The sequence below is a fragment of the Emydura macquarii genome, unplaced genomic scaffold (genome assembly GCF_026122565.2).
Source record: "Emydura macquarii macquarii isolate MOO-44397 ecotype Brisbane River unplaced genomic scaffold, CSIRO-AGI_Emac_v2 contig_2897, whole genome shotgun sequence".
NCBI lineage: Eukaryota > Metazoa > Chordata > Testudines > Chelidae > Emydura > Emydura macquarii.
The window spans coordinates 49,906,073-49,926,040 of record NW_027133034.1 but is presented as its reverse complement, the minus strand read 5'-3'; the positions used below and the strand labels follow the sequence as shown (position 1 = coordinate 49,926,040).

Below are 19,968 nucleotides of genomic sequence, written 5' to 3'. Positions count from 1 at the left end.
ATAAGGACCTAAGAGAGTAGAATAGAAAAAGGAAGAAAGCTGTACCTGACTAAAACTGCAGATCACTTAGATCAATAAAAGATGTTTATGATCCTAAAACCGATTTTGTGGCCCTTCCTCCTCAAATAAAACACTTTTATTCCCTATTAGTGCATGTTTTCTGAAAAAGTGAATGTCTTAGCTTTATTTCCCTCTCGCACTTCCTCTTGATACTGGGATACATTGAATAACTTTTGTGATAAGTTTTTGGCTGAGACCTTGAACATGATGACTTTCTGCAAGGAGACTAGATGTATAGAAGCATTGGTCTCCTAGTCCAGCCCCCTACACTCAAGGCAGGGTTAAATATTATCCAGACTATTCCTGGTAGGTGTTTGTCTAACCTGATCTTAAAAACCTCCAGTGATGGAGATTCCACAACCTCCCTAGGCAATTTATTCCAGTGCTTAACTACCCTGGCAGTTAGGAAGTTTTTCCTAATGTCCAACCTAAACCTCCCTTGCTGCAATGTAAGCCTATTGCTTCTTGTCCTATCCTCAGAGAACACATTTTTCTCCCTCCTTGTAACTACCTTTTCTGTAACTTACTTACATAAAACTTACAAATAACTGCCTAATGAATGCAGCTTACATATATAGTACATTGGTGACTTATTTTCTGATAATATGGCCATTAGCGTTACTCTGGCATTGTTCTGGCTCAGCATGAATTCCCATGATGGGACTTATTTTTTATCGCAATATCAACTTACTGTGGCCCATCACAATATGCTGTTAAGAAAAGAATCACAGGGCATCTTTCAGCAGAGAAGTTAGCTCACATCCGCACCGTGCATCAGTGAAATCAGTCACTTGAAATTTGTGAAGTAACTATTTATTCATTCACTATTACATTTTTAACTGGCCTTAAATGATTTACTGCTAAAAGGGAAGTTGAAAAATCATTAAGAAGACCACAAAACAAATGAGAACCAAAACGACATGGCACAGGCTAGGAAGCACAAGCAAAGGAGTCAATGTCAGAGGAGGAATTAGAATGCAAGAGTTCCCAACTTTCAGCCCTGCTTTCACCACCACCTCATTCTCAACACCAAGAGCACATCAGAACTGGTGCTTTAGAGGAGAGTCAGCCACACACAGACAAGTTTTAGTGACCCATTTGCTGTTCTTCTAGCCCTTTAATGGTCCTAACTTGAAGGCATTTAGCCAAATCCTCCACTGACATAAATCAGTATTGCTCCCTTCAGTGCAAGCAGTGGAACTATGCTGATTTATATTAGCCAAAGATCTGACCCACTCTTAAATACAACTACAATGGTTGTATTTTAACTTTGAGCATTGGCTTAGTGCCTTAGGCAATAAAATAAAGGTAATATAAAAATGGGGACTATTACTCAAAACTTGTTCATACGTGATGCATGTTGTTTAGCAGCACATTGCCAGTCAGCCTCAGTCGGTCACGGGCCAGTTCCTCTGATGGTGTAACACCACTGGACTGAACAGAATGGAACTACCCTGATGTATAGCCAGGAAGAATCTGGCCTCATTTTTTTTAAATGATGAAGCATGTATAGATAAATGCTCATATTCTAACCTGACTGTGAATGGTCTCCTGTGTACTTCTCATCAAGATGAATCTTGTAGAGCTGCAGTTGCATCAAAAAGTAAAATATATAAAAAAAGAAAACATTTAAAAGGGTTACATTCAATATGATCCTTAACAAGCACTGTCTGTTCAAATTCTTTGCAAAAATTCTTTTAAAAAATTCTATATGTATAATTAATTTAAGAAGAAAGAGCAACAACGTGAGAGGCAACAAGCACATGGCATAGGAAATTACGAATACAGTTGTGCTTTTATGTATTAGGAGTGCTTTTCTGTTTGATGCCTATGTCTGTAAGGGAACTGACATTCATTTTTTAATTGTGTTTTAAGTACTATTCCTAGATAAATTAACATGAAAAACTGACTTCCGTCAATAAAAAGTAAATAAATCAGATATGTTCTGCCTACTTTACAGTATATAGTACCAGTAAAACAGTTTTTAAATTAAACCAATTTTACAAGTACACTTTCAATGGTCTGACCTTGTGAAAATCCCTTGGGTGGGGAAATTACCTGATTCTGATGAAGTTTGCTGCATGTTTCTTGATAATTTTTCATCATCCCCATGGATCATAAGATTACTAAAATCTTTTTTTTCCTTTTTTGCTTCTGGAATGCACCAGATTGCTCCATTCTCATTATTTAAATATTTCTCTCTTCTTGGGCAAGATATCATCATTCCCTTACAAGGTTTTCACATAAACACCAGATGTCAAATTAAACAAGTTGAACACTGCTCTGTATTATCAATATGCTCTGCATATTTTCCAGGAACAAAGTATAAATTTCTCAGGCAGAATAAATTTAACAGAAATGTAATTGCCACATCATGTTGCCTTGGTCTTTGGTTATGGTTTTGAGAAAGTATTTTTGTTCAAGTAGAAAAACAAATGAGGAAGTTTGAGGGACCGAAGGATCTGTTCAATAAGCATGCACATGCTTATGTATATGTGGCTAATGAAACACTAAAGGGGAAAGTTTGTTGGAGTCTGTTGTTAAAATAATAGTTGGACAATGCATTTTGCTCTAGTCACACTAGGAGTAGAGATGGGTGAAGCTGTCTGTCTAAATCGGTTTTTTTTGCCCAAAAATACAGATTTAGGTTGACTGAAACATTTTATGAATGGACCAAAAATTTTGGTGACCCCGCTCCCTCCCTTCCAAAAATATTCTGAAAGACTCAAAACATATCAATGTTTTCAAAATGAAACATTTTGATGTTTCTAATTGAACTAGTTTTACTTTTGAATTTTACGGCAATTTTTTTAAGATTAATCTCAAAACCAAAACATTTTGTTTGGCCCAAAACAAATCCTCTCCTCGCCACACGACTTTTTTGGTTCAGCCAGCAAACCAAAAGGTCATTTATTCACAGAGCTCTAACTAGGAGCTCAGTTCTGCCACCCTTACTAATGGTGATTAGTACCCTACTCTGACCACATCCATCATCTGCCCTACGCACGTGAAATACGTTCTTCAAGAGCATGATGTTTATGGTAATGAGTTGGTAAGTCACCTGACTTGCCACCTCTGAGTTAGAGGGAATCAAGTGGGGCTGCACTTAACCCTGAGGGGCCTGAACACTGTCTGTCTGACATTATTGACATAGCATGTTGCAATATACAAATGAGGCTGGAGTCACCAAGGAAAGTGATGAGGTTATGCAAATGGGCACTGTCTGCAGAATTTCGGTTAGCAGCAGCTAATAGCGTGTATGTCCTGTGTTGTGCACACACAGCTGCAGCAGTTTACCCTGCCAGCCACATTTAAACAAGGAATGTGGCAGCTCACACAGGACACAAATGGTCAGCTAACCCTCAGCATCCTTTTGGGACGAGAGAGGTGAGCCCAAGGACGGCACTAGAGCATCCCTAGCCACTCTGAGGAGACAGTGCCTCTCAAGGCTTCACAGTGCAAGTGAATGCAGACTTTCCCAAAGAACTTCTAGGATCTTGGTAGTCCCCTCTGGGTTTGATGCCAAAACTGTCCCTTTTACATCCTTAGGGGTGTGCAGTAGAAGCCACGCCCATGCCTTCTGCCCACAGAATGTACTGCAAGGGCACGACCTAGCTTACACCACTACAGGAGTAGCCTGGACAATCATTGGCACTCCACGGAGCCTGCAATAAGACCTGAAGCAGCCCGGACTGTGATTGTGGACCAGTGCCTCAAACATGGAACACATATACTCCTCTTGCCCTAAGCGTTTGTTTAAGGGTAGCTTCACTGACATTCACCCATTCACCCCGATGCAATTAACTGGCTTTTAAACCTGGACATTGACCTATAAACCGATCATGGCAAATCAAACCAATGCCACATGAAGAGGATTGTTCTCTCCCCGCCCCTTCCTTTGTAACGTGGTGGATGTGAGGAGGGGGAAAACAGTTACAAGGAGCCAATAATTTCACAGTGTTTATTCAAAATGAATAATGCCAGAAAGGGTTACAATAGCCTAAACAGGATATCCTTTGATGAAATAATGTTTTGCTGGGTTATGTCTTTGTTACAGCTTAAAGCAAGATGCCATAGCAAAGTATAGTGTGAAATGATGCCACGTTAAATGTTACATCAGTGAAAGCTTGAGAGATATTTAAAGATCATAATTGTTTTTCACAAAAATTTTTGCCTTTGGGGAAAAGAAGGGTTTTTTTTTGGCTAAAAAATAATTCAAGAAGTTTTGACAAGCTCCACTGCAATGTCAACTTGATGTTTACAGTGCATGTTCCACTGCTGTAGTGCACAAAAGCAGCTGCTATGGGCTCAAATTGAAAGTTCTCTGGGCAATAATTTGACCCCTTGGGGAATGAAATTCTTAGATTATAAGGACAAAAGTGAGCACTGTGATCATCTAATCTGATCACCTATATAACACAGGCCACAGGGCTTCCGTGAATCAATTCCTATTTGAACAAGAGTATACCTTGCAGAAAAACATGCAATCTTGATTTTAAAATTTCTAATGATGAAAACTCCACCACAATTCTTAGTTAACTGTTCCATTGATTAATTACCCTCACTGTTAAAAATTTTCACCTTATTTCTAGTTTGAATTTGTCCAGCTTCCACTTCCAGCCATTGGATTTTGTTATACCTTTGTCTGCTATATTGAAGAGCCTCTTATTATAAAATTTCTGTTTCCCGCCCAAATATTTTCCCACACTGTGATCAAGTCACCCCTTAACCATCTCTTTAAAAGAGCGGACTATGCATGAGAATTAAAGGAGGTGTGTGTGTAAAGTCTGACGTGTTGAATGTAAGCAGTTTCAGAGTAGATTTACACTTGGAGCTGGAGGTGTGTGACCCTCAGAACCCTTCAGCGCCAGCTGGCAAAGGGTTCACAGTAATGTAACTGCAACTCCTAGCAGGAGTTGACAAACTCACTACAACTAACATATTACTTCCATAGTATTTATCCATAAAGAGTGCTGTGCAAGATCTTAAACGAAAGCCAGGATCACGCTGGTCAATAACATTGTGTGACGTATGTAGGGATGATATTTAAGGAGTTGTGTATATGGTCTGAAATTACAGCTTGAGTGTCTATATCAAGGTATGAAGCACCAGCAGAGACAGGTTCTCACTCAGACTAGGAGTGTTTGTCCATCTAGTGAACTAACATGTAAATTAAGCATTGTATTATTTCACAGTGGGCCTCCCATCACGGTTTGAACTGAATGCTAAGAACGAACAGAGATATATCAAGCCAACAAGAAAACAAGCAAGTGGGGGGGGGGAGTTATCTGGGGGTTCACTTCAAGTTTACTGGACTAGATCAGGGCAGGGGGAGAGACAAGTAAGGCATTTTGTTACCCATTCACTGAGAAAACCTCTTGAAGAGTGTGGGATATTCATAAATGCTTAGATCCTGGTTTTGACTGACAAACTGCAGCTCTGCCAAACATTTAATCCTTGGGGGAAAATCTACTCTATTAAATAGGAAAGAGAACCACTGATAAGTGTAGACCTAGGATTGTGTTTTATGTTTTATTTTGTGGGTGTAACCATTTGTTTCCACTCATTATCCTTACTCACTATCTCTTAAAACTTAACCTTTGATAATAAACCTATGATTGTTTCACTATATTTCAGAGCTACGATGTTGTCAAGGACCTGAACCTCAGTGGCACCAGTCAAGCTGGCTGTATACTGTTCCTTCAGGGACAGCTTACCTGGTAATTATTCAGAGTAGCCAGTGCCAGGAGCTGCATACAGCAGGGACCACTCTGTGGACTCGGGGGTTGGTGTGTGCCTATCACTAGCCTTCACAGACAGGGTGAGGTCTGCAGAGACATGGAAGTCAGTGCTTATGGTGACCAGAAGCTGGTGGTTTCAGGGAGCTGAGACACAGCAGGCACAGACAAGACTGCTTCCCACTAAGGGGCAGGTGGTGGTGATGTACCTCTCACGGTGTAAATTCCAGCACAAGGAGACATACCTGCGCTAGTTCTGATTGAGCTAATGCGCACAAAATAGAGCGTGACTGCAGTGGCACGATCTGTGAGTGGGGCTAACCCACGTATGTACCCATCTAAGATGCTACACAAAACACCATCCTCGTAAGAATGTGACTACATTCTGTGACTCATTTATTCTATAATTAAAGGTCTTTGTTTTATCTGTGACTCTCTTAACAATAAAAATCATTTGATATTAAGACCATGAACTATGCTTGAACTGCAGAGTGATTCATACGTTAGGTGCTTATGACAACTGCAGTGGAGTTACCTCACACTTGAACAAGTGTAACTGACATCAGAATCCAGCCCAGCTATTTCTGATCTTGCTTTTAGGAACAAATTGCCTTTTATGACCATATTTGGATTGCAGGAATTGAACCCAGAAATGCCCCTTGTGTGCAGTGATTTATATTTTGTTTTTGGTGTTGGGTCACTGCTCTGCTCCAAATTTTAACATATCCCTAATCCCCCAGTCTGGTCATTCCGTGTACTATTGTATAGCTCAGCAAATAAGAAGAATGCAAGTTAACTTAGGTACCTCATCATCAGGCAAAAATCTACCAATATGAGGCACTAAAAGATGAGTGAAGGTCCCCAGAGCCATGCTTTCTGCACAGAACAAGATGGCTCAGAGAGACTTGGAACTACCACACTACACAGTGCATGTTTTTCCTCCTTCAAAAGAGAGCAGCATGAGCTTTCTCCTGGTACCTGCTGTCATGCCTGCAAGCTAGCCGAACATGCCCCCTTGCACCAGTCGTACTAGATGCAGTATTTCCAGGGTTTGGAAACAGCCAGCATGTGACCATGTGCCTTAGCCAGCTTCAGAGAAGTGCTGATATCTTGTTTTCCATAAGCTCAGCTTTCATTTTAACAAATGTAAGTATCTAGCTGTTATGGTTATGAAGAAACCTCAAAAATCTGCACGTAGGGTAACCACTGCAGAGAGGAGTCTGACTCTGCAGAGAGCCAAGAATAGCAGCACTGCAGTGGCATATTGTGGGTCTCAGGCGCCCAAGGGCCAAGCCTGCATTTGCGCATCCTCCCCCTGGTCTGTACCTGTGATGGGTGCATGAGGCCTGGGGGGATGTAAATGCAGGCTTGGCTCCACCGCCACCCTCACTTACCTGCCTTGCAGGACTCACCTCTCCCACTCCAGCTCCGCAGCCGGCTGGGATGGGGGCAGTCTCACGCCCCAGCCTGGGGGTGGGGGCCCACTGACCTGGCCCTTCACAACGGGTGGGAGTGCAGAAGCGGAAGCAGCCACCCTTCAGCCTCCTGCCTGTCCTGAAGGGTTGGCCTGGTGCTCCGCACTTACCTGCCGCTCCACTCCCACAGCCAGGCGCTGGCTTGGATGGGGCAGCCTCACCCCCCGGCCCAGGGGGGACTGCCAGGTCAGCCCTTCACGAAGTGCAAGGGACATTGGAGGGGCTGGCACCCCCATCCCCTGTGCATTGTGAAGGGCCTGCCCGGCACACCTCCCCCCCTCACAGGCTGGCACCCGGGGGCCTGGCCCCCTCTCACCCCACCCTCGGTATGCCACTGTAGCACCGAGAGGTATGAACTACCCCATGCAATGAAGGTATTTCCCCCATTGGAACTGCTTCCCAAGGGTCAGGGTGGATTCTCCATCACTGGAAATATTTAAGTCAAGATTGGAGGTTTTTCTAAAAAGACATGCTCTAGTTCAAACAGGAATTAATCCAGGGAAGCTTTATAGTCTGTTATACAGGAGGTCAGACCAGATGATCACAATGTCCTTTCTAGCTTTAAAAAAAATCTATCAATCTCAGCATTTACTCATGTGCCCACTGAACTTAAATGTCAACACTGTTAACTGTTTCATTCCCCATGAAAAAAAGGAGAGGGTGGGTCACATATCTGCATACATTACTGTGTGGGGTCTCATTTTGGTGCCACCTGTGCATGGTATTTGGGAGATACCATCACCACCTATTTTTTGTCCCCAGTCCAAAAGGAGCCAAGCCCAAGGAGCCTAAAAGCTCCCCTGGGTATAGGGAAGCCCCCTGGAGAAGCAGGCAACATGATCAGACAGGGAATATCTGCACAGAGCCATGTCTTATTATGTCAACTTGCATATTGTGCTAATCATGTATCAAAGAAGCTGTCAATGTAAACATCAAGTGAAATAAATGAGCAGTGTTATCTTCCTGAAATCTGCACAATAGCCTGAAAACTCTCTGGGAAGTATGTCTGGCCCCACATCTCTCCATGAGGTGTTAGTTGCAAAACCAAACAATTTAAATGTCAACATAACATTGGTCAACATTAGGGATTTTGCCCCAGTATAGCAAAACCCACTTTACACTTTGGTGAAGAGCCACTTTACACCAGTGCAGCACATCTACCTAGGGGTTGCTACATCCAAGCAAATCTTTCTAATGTAGCCATTTGTTAACTATTTCACTCCTGATCATTTTGACAGAGACATCTCCTAATATGCTAATCCCACAATCCCAAAACTGCCTCCTCAGTTTCCTGAATGCCAAACTCTCAGACTGCTCCATATCCAACCTTCAGCTTTCCTCCTGACAACTTCTACAGTGCACTTACATATTTTCAATAGAAAATCCTGCACCATACTGAAAATTAAAAGTGTAGGAGCAGAAAAAATATTTATAATTAATATCAAACAACCCAGGAACCATTGTTCTAATTGTATTTTTACTTCCACTTAATTCAATAAAAGACTCAATTTGAATTTTCTGAAGCTACAAATGAACATCCAGTCTGCCACACTAACTGCTGAACAAACAGGGAAGTTGGCACAAAATTTCAGGTTATGCTCTTAACAGCTTATGCTGGGTTTTGCTTTTCCCGTGTTTGAACCTATCTTTGCCACCAGAGGGTGCAAATCTGCATGTCTGGATCCAGTGAACAAAATAATTACTCTTGACTTTTATAGAATATGTCTGTGTTTATGAAGAGCTGTATGAATTTGTGGCCCTGTATAAGGGCACATTCCCAGCCCCAGTGAGCCTGCAATCTAAATAAAAATTCCTTTTGAGATTTCTTCAACATCCTGCAGTGCCTACTATCCTGGTACAAGCGGGAGAAGTTCTTAGTCGTGAATTCAAAAGACTAGCTCATTAACCACAGTTTTGTAAGCGAAAAGAATTTTCTATTGATCAAAGCAACCTTTATCTAACTTACTTGAACATAGTGGCCTTGGCTTGTTTTTTCCTAGGGCCTTTAAGCCTCTATGGGTTATGCTTTCTTTTACGCCCTGATCCTCAAACCTGAAGGGCAGACCCCTTCATCCTTGAAGAGCCCCACTGAAGTAACATGTCAAGGAAGATGGAAAGGGGTGTCGGGGTCTGCCCACCGTAATTAGCTTGAAGGATGAGGTTAGCCTTTGTTTGCAAATAACTATTCAAATATCAGTAATCAAAACCTTAATAGATGGTGCTGCTAGTTCTGCCTATAATATGCTCAATGTTAATTCAGTTTTAGATATAAAACCATCTATGTACACTTCTTTGTATATTTGACCTGGACAAGACCAGTGAGTTAAATGAACTGAGAGATGAAGACTAGAGAAAAACAAAGATGAACTGCACAGGATTTTGTTGGTTGTTGTTTTTAATTTATGTCCTTTACTGCCACTTTATACAGATGGCTTCAACTTTTTTCTGCTTATTTTTGTATTAGCAAGATCAGGTTTGTCCACATGGCTTATTAATGGTGGGTGGGTAATATATATAAAAAAACATAAGACATGCCTGACTTTGAAAATTACACCAAAAAAGCCATTGCAAACAGAGCATTATTAGATTTTTCTTCACTGGTTTATTAATTAATGAATTTAAAGTTAAACAAAAATACATGAAACATCAGTATTACTTCCCATTACAAAAATATCTCAGGTCTTTCCAAACACTTTTAAACGAGCATGACAATAAACATAATTTCATTCTTCATGTAGACAAACACAGTTATATTTAAAAATGCATTAGTCTACAATGGATATTTAATGCAATATAATGCATTTCCCAGTACTGGCAAAATCTAAAAGTTCTCTTGAACATTATGGAGACAGCTTGTTCTGCTACCTGTGCAGGATGGAAAGTGGCTCCCTACACTTCTCTAACCTACCTCATCATGCATCTTTGGTCCTCTAGCATCATGGAAGCAGGCAGGATTTTATCTCAAGGGCTTAGTTTTAATTGATAGGGCAAAGTCTGTCCTAGAATATACCTTATTTCTCCCATTTACTTCATCCAAGGGTAGTTGTCATCGCATAGTGTATTAATATAGGTGAAGCAGACATATTGTAATAGTACCCTCAAGATTTAACCAGGACTGGCTTTTCTGTACAACTGTCTTTGTCTACATTAAGAGCAAAATTATATTTAACACTGTGCTAGTTCACATGGGTTATAGTTAGCAGGTTTTCTAACATGGAACATTTTCCAAGTATAGCCTAGGCCTAAAAGATGGCCTAACCCTAGTTAACCTGTCAGCACATACCCCCATTGGCTGCAGGTTAGAGAAGGATCTAGCCCCCTAGCTTGTTACTGTGTGTGTTGCTGTCTTTATTTGGGAGACACACAGCTCTAGTTCAGATGGGCAGCAAGGAGAACTCAAGAATGCATCCCCCAGGCCTGAACCATGAAATCATGCCCTGGATAGCTAGATTCATGCTCCAGGAAAGCACAGATCTCTGCTCCCAATCATCCTACCAGGCAGGGCAGAGTGTGGCCCTATGCAATACAAAACAAGAGTGGCTGACTAGAAAAAACTGTTCTTGAAGTAAACACACACAGTCTTCTTGCTTGTTCAAATAAGGGTACACTGTCAACATTTTCCAAGACTATCTAATATATCAGTTGTGAAGAGAAAAGTGGCAAAAGGTTAATGAAAAGGCCAGATAACAGATATATTACACTTTACAAAGGAAATACAGTACCTGTTTATTGTTTTCATTGGTACAACACAGCTTCTTGATGGACACAAAATGTCTAATTTTCCTAACAACAACATAAATGATTGTTATTCAATCAAATGGTTAAGACAGAAGCAAAGTGACATGATTAAATTAACACACTATTGGCCCTGCTGTCTAAAGCAGAGAACTTGGTGACCATACATGAAAACCAACGCATAAACGTATTACCAGATGAAGAGCATTCATTAGATTTCATGGCCAAGCCCTTGGCTACTCATGTCATTAACTCCTGTGGTAGGTGCATATGCACATCTAAAGGAAGAATCTGACCCTATGAGCATAATACTCTGCAATTGTGTGAGTACATGTGAGCACGTGCATGCATAATGAGAGGATTAGGAAGCCTTTACTCAGGCTATTGATCCCCATGAATTGTTTATGGATTGTTTGGATACTGGATAAAGTTGTTTTTATTCTTTTCATTTAGTGTTCAGCTAAATTTTGATTTGCAGTTTTCTGTATTACTGATGTTGTAAAACTTCATTACAATTGCTATTTCTCTCCCCCCACCAATTTTACATGCAATTATTTGGGTCACAGTCTACACTGATGTACACAACGAGCAATTGCATTGACTTCAGGTGAGGCTGCAATGGATGTACATCAGCACAGAATTTGCCCCTCTACTGTTTAGCTTTGATCATTTGTTATGGACTCCCTATGCAGCATACAAAGAACAAGCAATAACTTACTGTACGTTTATCTACGTCACTATTACTGGGCACATTGGGGTTTCCATACCAACTTCGCTAGAGATATTAAAATAGTTTGGTTAACACATTAAAACAAAATAAAGTGTATGTTTTGGCTAACTTACCCTCCCTGACCAATCACAGGTGTTATCTTCACATGTTGTTGGATACTGTCTCCTGATTTTCTTCTTGCGTAGTAAACCCCTTGCCATTCCTAAATCAATGTAATGAAAACACCTTTCAAAGACATTCCACATCACCTTTAATTAAATATAGTCATGATTATTATTTAACCCATAATCAGTGAAGAACCTTTCAGAGCACCATGTTTAACACATTCTACAGAAATAATTGTGGTGTGAAAATTAGCTATGCATTTCTTTTGAAAAGGAGTTTATGCTCAATTCCTAGCATTCCTCTTAGAGGTACCTACTGTGTGTTTCCCTCTACTGACCTCCGGCAGGCAGCATCCTGCTCCACCTCTATCCTGTTTCCATTGTACTCGGGGCCCTCCAGATCAGAAGAGGGAAGGGGCAGAATTTATTAATGACATGCTTTACTGCACATTTTACAAACTGAATTACACTTATGGATGTGCCCTAACTGCTCCACACTTAAGGTCATAATGAGATAAAAACCAAGCTTGTCAAAAAATGACAGAATATTTTTGATGAAAAAGGACACCCTCAACTCCCCTGCCTCCAAACAAACAAACAAAAAACTTTTCAAAACTGGAACGTTTTTCAGCCAGCTCTATAGCTGGTAAGCAAAAAAACAAAAAACAAAACATTTTTTTCATGACACTTATTGGGGGGGGGGGGGGGGGGGGGGGAAGGAGGAAGGGGAAAGAGTCCCTTTTCCTGATGGAAAATTTCAATTTTTTCCACTAGCTCTAGATTGGAAATTAGAGGGATTTTAATCCTGTTTCATTTCATACTAATGACTGAATTATGCTCTTAAAATTTAACACACTAAGTCTTCAGAAAACAATTTAATTTTCCACAATATTTCTTTAAATAACTAATGCCAGCAGAAACATTGTAAGGTGATCTCATTTTGAAATTCCCTTCACTTCCCACCCTCAGGAGCCTCTTAATTTTAAGATCTCTTTACTTGGAAAAAAAAACAAAACAAAACCTCACCATAATTCCAAATTACACACAAACACACAGACAGTAATAACATCTCAGAGGTAAGGAAGATTTCAAAGTTTTAAACAACGACTTATTCTCCTTCATCATAACTACTTTAGCCCGACATAGAAAAGTCAACAGGCTAGCAGTCTTGTTAACTCATGGTTTTATCATAAGTGAAGATATATTCTGTTTTTCTTAAAGCTAGAGCCATCTGATTATATCAGAATCTCAAATTAAAAAATTTCTATCCCTGATGGTTGTAGAAAAAGGCTGGAAAATGTGACCAAAAAGGCTCAAAAACAGAAGGCAAATTATTAATCTCCCCACCCCCAAAAAAATGTACAGGCTGCTCTACTTTGGGGTGGTTTCCCACACGGCAATTAGGGTAGCTAGACATCACCAGAACACAGGGATGCCCTCTATAAGGGAGGTGGGTGTCATTGAAGCAATGGCCCTGTGGCAGAGGATTCCCCAGGGAGTTAGATTCTCAGGTTGTCCAGGTCCTTCCTGGAGCAGGGACCAAGTTCTGGCCCCATATACATGATGTATCAGAGGAACTGAGACACTTTGCATTTTCAGTCCAGAGAACAAAACATGGCAGTATAGCAATGGAATATTTTGTGGGATTTTATTATTTACCTACCTTTCCTTTTTTGATACACATGTTGATAGTGTCTAAAAGGTCTGCACGGTTTTTATCACTTTTTGGTAGCTCAGTAAGTTCCTTTCCCATAAGCTCTCCCTTGTGATAGCCCATCATCCGTTCAAAGGCTGGGTTGACATACTGTCAAAACAGAAGTCCTTTTAGTACACCATACGAAAAAGGAAAGTATTTAGGGAAAAGATGTACTGAAACCTAAATATCAAAATGTTTTGTGACACCAATAAGTAAAATGTCCAACTGTACATTTTACTAATGAACTATTATTGCTGTAAGAATGAACATTGTACAGCCCAGAATATGCTTCTTACTAAACCAAGGAACTTGCCTGACCTTGCTCCTGTTGAAGTCAATAGGATTTTGGATGGGCCTAATTCATGCATAAGAAGCAGAAATAAGACAAGAGACTGTCTGGAGCGCAAGATAATGCAGAATTTGTCCAAAGATTTTTAATTGAACAAACACAAACCAACATATCTTATTATTCAATATGACAGAATTAGAGTTATTCATAGCAAATAATTTACTTGGCAAATTTAGCCATTTTCTCTGCCAATTATCCATGAACAGAATGATTTTTTTTAAAAATCTTCAAATAAATGCCCACAGGTATTCAAGACACGAGATTTTTACAAAAAATCAAATTCACTCACAAAAGTTTGCATCAGACAAGTAAAAAGGCTTGCAATTACTGCTGATGCAGAGACATTTTCTCAAATATTGCCATATTTGCTCAATATTAATGGATTTGTGAGTTGAAGGCCTATAGTATGTCTTGTGAAAATGGCAATTTGAGCTCTGATGCTGCTGGTAAAATGATTATTGCAAAACTGCTGTAAATTTTGTCAATTTTCTGGAACTTGTATTACAGCACATTACGAAGTGTCCCATTTTGATTTGCACTGTTAGCCATAGTAACGGAAACAAGCATTAAGGAGTCATGAGGAAAGACAGTGAAAGAGAGAAACCGTGGAGAAAGGGCTTTGCTATTAAACTCTCACATCAGTGAGAGATACTGTCTGAAGCCATAACCACACTCACGTAGTGGGTGGGAAGGGGGTCCATCTTCATGCTTTAGATGTCAAGTACCACGGAAGTGGCAAAAAGTTACAAAAAAAAATTCATCTGAACGAAATAAAAAAAAGTACTTGACCATCAAGGCCATCTTACTCTTATGTACCATACACTGATACACTGTGAGTGTATTACTTTATTAGGATTTTCAGAATCAGAATTTTTTCTGGCTTTGTGTTAAAAAGTCTTAATGCAAAATTCTGGGGATAGCTTTTAAATCATTTCTGATTGGTCAATGAAGGAAAGGCTTTACAAATAGAACAAATGGTAATGTACAAAGAAACAAGTTAAAGCTTTCCAACAGGCAATGAAATTGAAACATGAAAATATAGCAAAGCATAAGGAATAAGAACATAAGAATGGCCATACTGGGTCAGACCAATGGTCCATTTAGCCCAGTATCCTGTCTTCTGACAGTGGCCAATGCCAGGTGCCTCAGAGGGAATGAACAGAACATGTAATCAATGATCCATCCCGTCAGCCATAAAGGAGACAGTTTTTCCTCCCTACCAACCATATATTCTAATAAATTATGTCTTTTCCATACCTGAATAACATGATCTTCACTGGTTATTTCTATAGCTTCATGACAATGGTCTAGTGCTGTAAACACTGAATTACAAGCCCTGCAATTAGCAAATGAATCACATTAGTTTTACTGATAATATAATTTTCACTGGTAACTACAGTATGCGATTACACTATTTATCAGTGGGTGATTCACGTACAAAATCTGTTTTGACAAAACTATGGAATCATCTCTATTATAATAGTTGAAAATTCAGTTTTCAAACATTTCTGATATTCAAGTGTTTTTATTGCTATTCACAATAGTAAAGTTAACATGGGCACTAGCTCTTCTTAATAGCAAGTTCTCTTTCTTGAACACACTTTGAACTGTACAAAAAGGGTGTGTACGGGGGGGGGGGGGGGTATAATTGGGGAAACAGAGGATGTGAGACTCTCTAATGAAGACCGCATTCCAGTTTGGATCTATACAGAAGGCCTGTGGCACTACTAATAAAGGGATGGACAAACTTCTCTTTAATGTTTCAGAATAAGTTGAAAGCATGAAGCCATTTCAGTGGCCTAACACATACAGAAGATTCTTGGCATTTCTGTTGAACTGGCAATCTTTTATATAGCAGATATGAGTTACATTCGTTACAGCATTAAGTATGCAAAAAACCAAAATCAGAGTGCTTTAGATAATAGTTTAATCAGGCCAAGGTGAAGAAAGCAACATTTCCATTTTCAGGCATGTGAACCTTGCAAACAAGACAAATTGCCAAGGGAACCCAACAAAAGTCTCCCCCTAATTGATCACCACTTTATAAAGGATGCCCTGGCAACCAAACCAGCTTCATTGTGTGTTTTTTGTACCACATAATACAACTAATTTAGCTTGAAGTGCTGGGCCCCCTTGCTGAAAGAGATATGAAGTAAGTCTCCCTGCAATAAAACAAATTGGAATGTTTTAATTGTTCCCATGTTATTATTATTATTCAGACTAAAATATTTGGTTTGAATAACTTCAGTAGCAGCTCAAATCAGCAAAACCAGACATTCAGATTTTCTTGATTTGTATGTAACGCCTGCTGAAGTCAATGGGGCCAAAGCATGGGTCCTTTGGAAGGCTTCAAAGGCAGCAGAACCGTCAAAGTTCTATTGTGCAGTGAGATTCCTAGCTAAAACGACAATGCTCTCCCTCCCTTACGGGGCCATATGTCCAATCCTAATCTTTCATGTGGCTTCCCAGGGGTCCCAGGAGCTTATATATTTCAGATGTCCTGCAATATCTTGATTGATTAAATGAAAACTAACACTCCAAAAAACCTAAATAGGCCTACACGTTTGTTCAAGACATATGGCTATACCAAGCAACAATTGCTCTTTGTTTACCTTTACCAGAAACAAACAGTCCCATGCAATGTGTGTGATGAAAAGTGTTTGGAGGGAAGAGAAAAAAGTCAAATGAACATAAGCACCACCAAACTGTTCATGACACTGGCAGACCAGGTGCCAGCTCATGCCAATGCCCCCTAGGCCACACTGAATACTTGACAAATACTTAACTGGAAACCAGTCTGGCTCACCTGTGTGTTAGCATTGTTAAAACAGATATTAAGTTTATAAGAATGTGTTTAGTGTGTGGACTTCATGAAATATGAGAGAGAGTTGCTGCCTGCACTAATCTCACTTATAATATCTGTATCCTCTGCTACAAGGTAATATTTAAATGTTTGCTCTGTAACTATAAAAATGTGTTTGCTATGAAGCTAAAAACCCCACAGTCAGGAAAAAAGCATCACCAAGTGTGAGATACTAATTTACCACAAGTGGTGTCACCTAAAGACACCAGATGAGCCATTGTGGAACATCAGCGGACAAAAGACTTTGTTGATTGCTCCCCGACACCCATGAAGAGGGGACGTGCACAAACCCTCGTCCCCATCACAGTTTGAACTCTGGGCGAAGGGAATAAAAATCCCTGACCAGAAGGATCTGTATCACTGTGTTGCTTTGAATTTGGACAACATTTCTAACCTGAAGCAAGGGATACCCAAGGTACTTAGCTTAGGTTAGCCCTCAAGGACATAAAGAGCTTGCACATTACAGCAGCTTGTGTTGTTACCTTTTGAAATCTACAACTAATTAACCTGCTTTAACCTTGTAAATAACTAATTTATTTTTCCTAGTTAATAAATCTTTAGTTTATTACAGGATTGGCTACAAGCATTGTCTTTGGTGAGAGATCTAAGGTACAATTGACTTGGGGGGAAGTGATCTCACTTTGGGACTGGGAGTAACCTGAATATTGTTGCAATTTTTGGTATAAGACCATCTATCACAAAGGCAGGCTTTGTGGCAAGATAGACTGGAGTGGCCAACGGGACCATCTGTGGCTCCATGTTAAGGCTGTTCTAGTGCTTGAGGAGTTCATACTTGGTTAGTGAAATCTAATTATAGAACACAACCAATTTGGGGTTTGTGCCCTGGTTTGTAACAATCTGCACTGAGGTTGGCCCCTGTGTTCATGAGCCCCTTCAGACAACCTGATCCTGTTCATTTACCCTGAGTATTAATGACACTTATTCAATATTTTATGGTAAACTCCTTCAGAAACACTAAGTTAATGGAAAAAATCCTCCACGGTTATATATAAATAAGATTAGTTCAACTTGTACTAAGTTATTGGCCATGAGAAACCAAAAAATTTTGCAGTCATGCAATAAATGGCTTTTTGAGATCATTCTCAGTTATAGTTGTGGATTTAAAAACAATTTGAGTCAAACAAAGTTAGTGGGAAAGATGGTGCAAGATACACATCAGTAATATTCAAGTGAGTGGAAATAGATTCAAGTTTATATAACTTACACCTTGCAAAGCAAGAAAATAGTGTAAACTAAAATCAGCTTTACCGTATATGTTCTTACACCCTCCTGTTAGGTGCTTGCCTGTTACCCACATCACTTCTGGTTCCTGAATGTTAGTTACAGCAACTTAGATCCACTTAGGGCTTGTCTATATGGTGCAGCATAGCGCGCTGTGAGGTTGTGATTTGAAAGCTTACCAACTTGCTGCGCTCTAACTGCCCTATGTACACCCTGCTGGTGCATGCTAAAAAGGTACTAGTTTGTTTGAAACAGGGCTACATTAATGCAGTCTCTGCGGTCTAAGTTCAGAGGTGATATTGAAGTGCGACTCATTAAGTGGATGAAAATACCAACAAAATTTCTATTTGATTAAAGACTAATTGCTTTCTGAATTATTTCTTTTAAGTTGAAGGCGTTTTTTAGAGTTATGCAAATGCAAAAAAGCAGTGCTTTAGTATTCATGTTTTTGTTAGGATTTGGAAAACTATGAGAAATTGAATAAAGAATGGGACAGCATGGCACAGTTCCTTTAAACAATCTAGATGAAAAGATACCAATAGATCTGGTAGATAGATTACCTCCAGAGACTAACAGCTTCAAAGTTTAATGAAGACTAAGCTTTCTTTGGCTAATGGCTTTATTTTACATAAAGCTGCAGAAAAAAATGTGATAATCAATATGAGTCATGTTCCCTGGATTTTGGAATTCAATTGCTTGTATTAATTATTAATACTGTTCATGCAGAGGTGCTCAGGCGATATTAGTGTTCTGTCCTTGGGAGCCATAATTCTACCTATTAAAACATCCTGTTTTTGTACTCTTTAAACAAGCAGGATGTAATGATTATTGGAAAAGGAAACAAATGAAAACAGAACAGGAACTATGAGGGCATGTTCAATGTGCTGACATGTAACTAATATCTACTGACCTTTTTAATAACTGTTTCTTTATTCTCGTATATTCCAGACAAGTGCTAGAGGACAGATGTAAGTGCCTACAAGATTTCATGCTTAGAGGGTACCAAATGAATAATGAGGTAACTATTCTCAGATAAGAAATTAAGGAGGTTATTTTCATGTATTTAGAGTTCCTGGCAGGATTCTGACTTTGCACTTTGCTGAGCAATAGTTTTCTATCATCATAGTACATATTGAACTTGGAGGTGTAATTTGAAAATTACATCTAGTTATCTGGAAAGGTTTCCTTTTACACAGTAGTATTCTGTCATTACAGATTATATTCCATTAGCCTTATCACAGACTTCAGATACTGTAGATAGGCTATATTAATCTTTCAGTAAAGGCTGAATTTTGGATTACACTGATTTTTAATTCTGCATTCTGCTCCTTTCACACTGTAGTTAATAGTGTACCCTACCAAGCACCATCCAATAGTACATAACTTTTAAAAAGTTTGAGTGTTTTATTTTCCTGATGAGCCTGCTTATATCAGAGCTGATATTGGTCACAAAGTGTCTGAACATTTGACCAATGATTTTTAAAATTTTCTGGACTAGCATGAATTAAACGTTATTCACTGAGTAAATGCACACTCTGTAGCTAGTTGAAAATTAGTTTAACAATTTTATCCAGTAATTAACTCACCATTCTGGACTATTCTGTTAATTCAGAATGTCTCATCAATTCATGATTTGTAATTACACAAAAATAAAAATGACAAATTTTAAAAGGTGACTTCAAAATTTGTCTGTGCAATTTTGCACACAATATATTATATGCACAAATCTTATTTGTCTGTGCAAATACCGGAATGTGAAAATTATTGGATGCACAAAGCTGTCTGTGCAAATTTTAAGACCACCTCAAGATCCATTTGAAAACAAGGCCCTAAGACCTACCAACAAAATTAGATTCTGCAAAGAGACCTGCTCCTGCTTCCCTTGACTTAGATGAAGGATCAGGCCAATTAATGAAAGGTTTGGAGAATTCCTGTAGTGTGAAGTCAAATTCACAGACAAGAGGTGTGCTTTTCCA

General features: G+C 39.5%; 1 protein-coding gene across 1 annotated transcript in view; it reads right to left on the bottom strand.

Annotated features, from left to right (window-relative positions):
• The window catches only part of PDE8B (phosphodiesterase 8B), a 74,659-nt gene that overhangs the window by 22,253 nt on the left and 32,438 nt on the right, over nucleotides 1-19,968 (bottom strand). The window contains exons 7-11 of the mRNA XM_067569177.1: nucleotides 15,145-15,223; nucleotides 13,506-13,646; nucleotides 11,852-11,940; nucleotides 10,996-11,056; nucleotides 1,594-1,645 (exon numbers count right to left, since the gene is read on the bottom strand). Of these exons, the coding sequence (XP_067425278.1) occupies nucleotides 1,594-1,645; nucleotides 10,996-11,056; nucleotides 11,852-11,940; nucleotides 13,506-13,646; nucleotides 15,145-15,223 (422 nt within the window). The remainder of the gene's footprint in view (nucleotides 1-1,593; nucleotides 1,646-10,995; nucleotides 11,057-11,851; nucleotides 11,941-13,505; nucleotides 13,647-15,144; nucleotides 15,224-19,968) is intronic.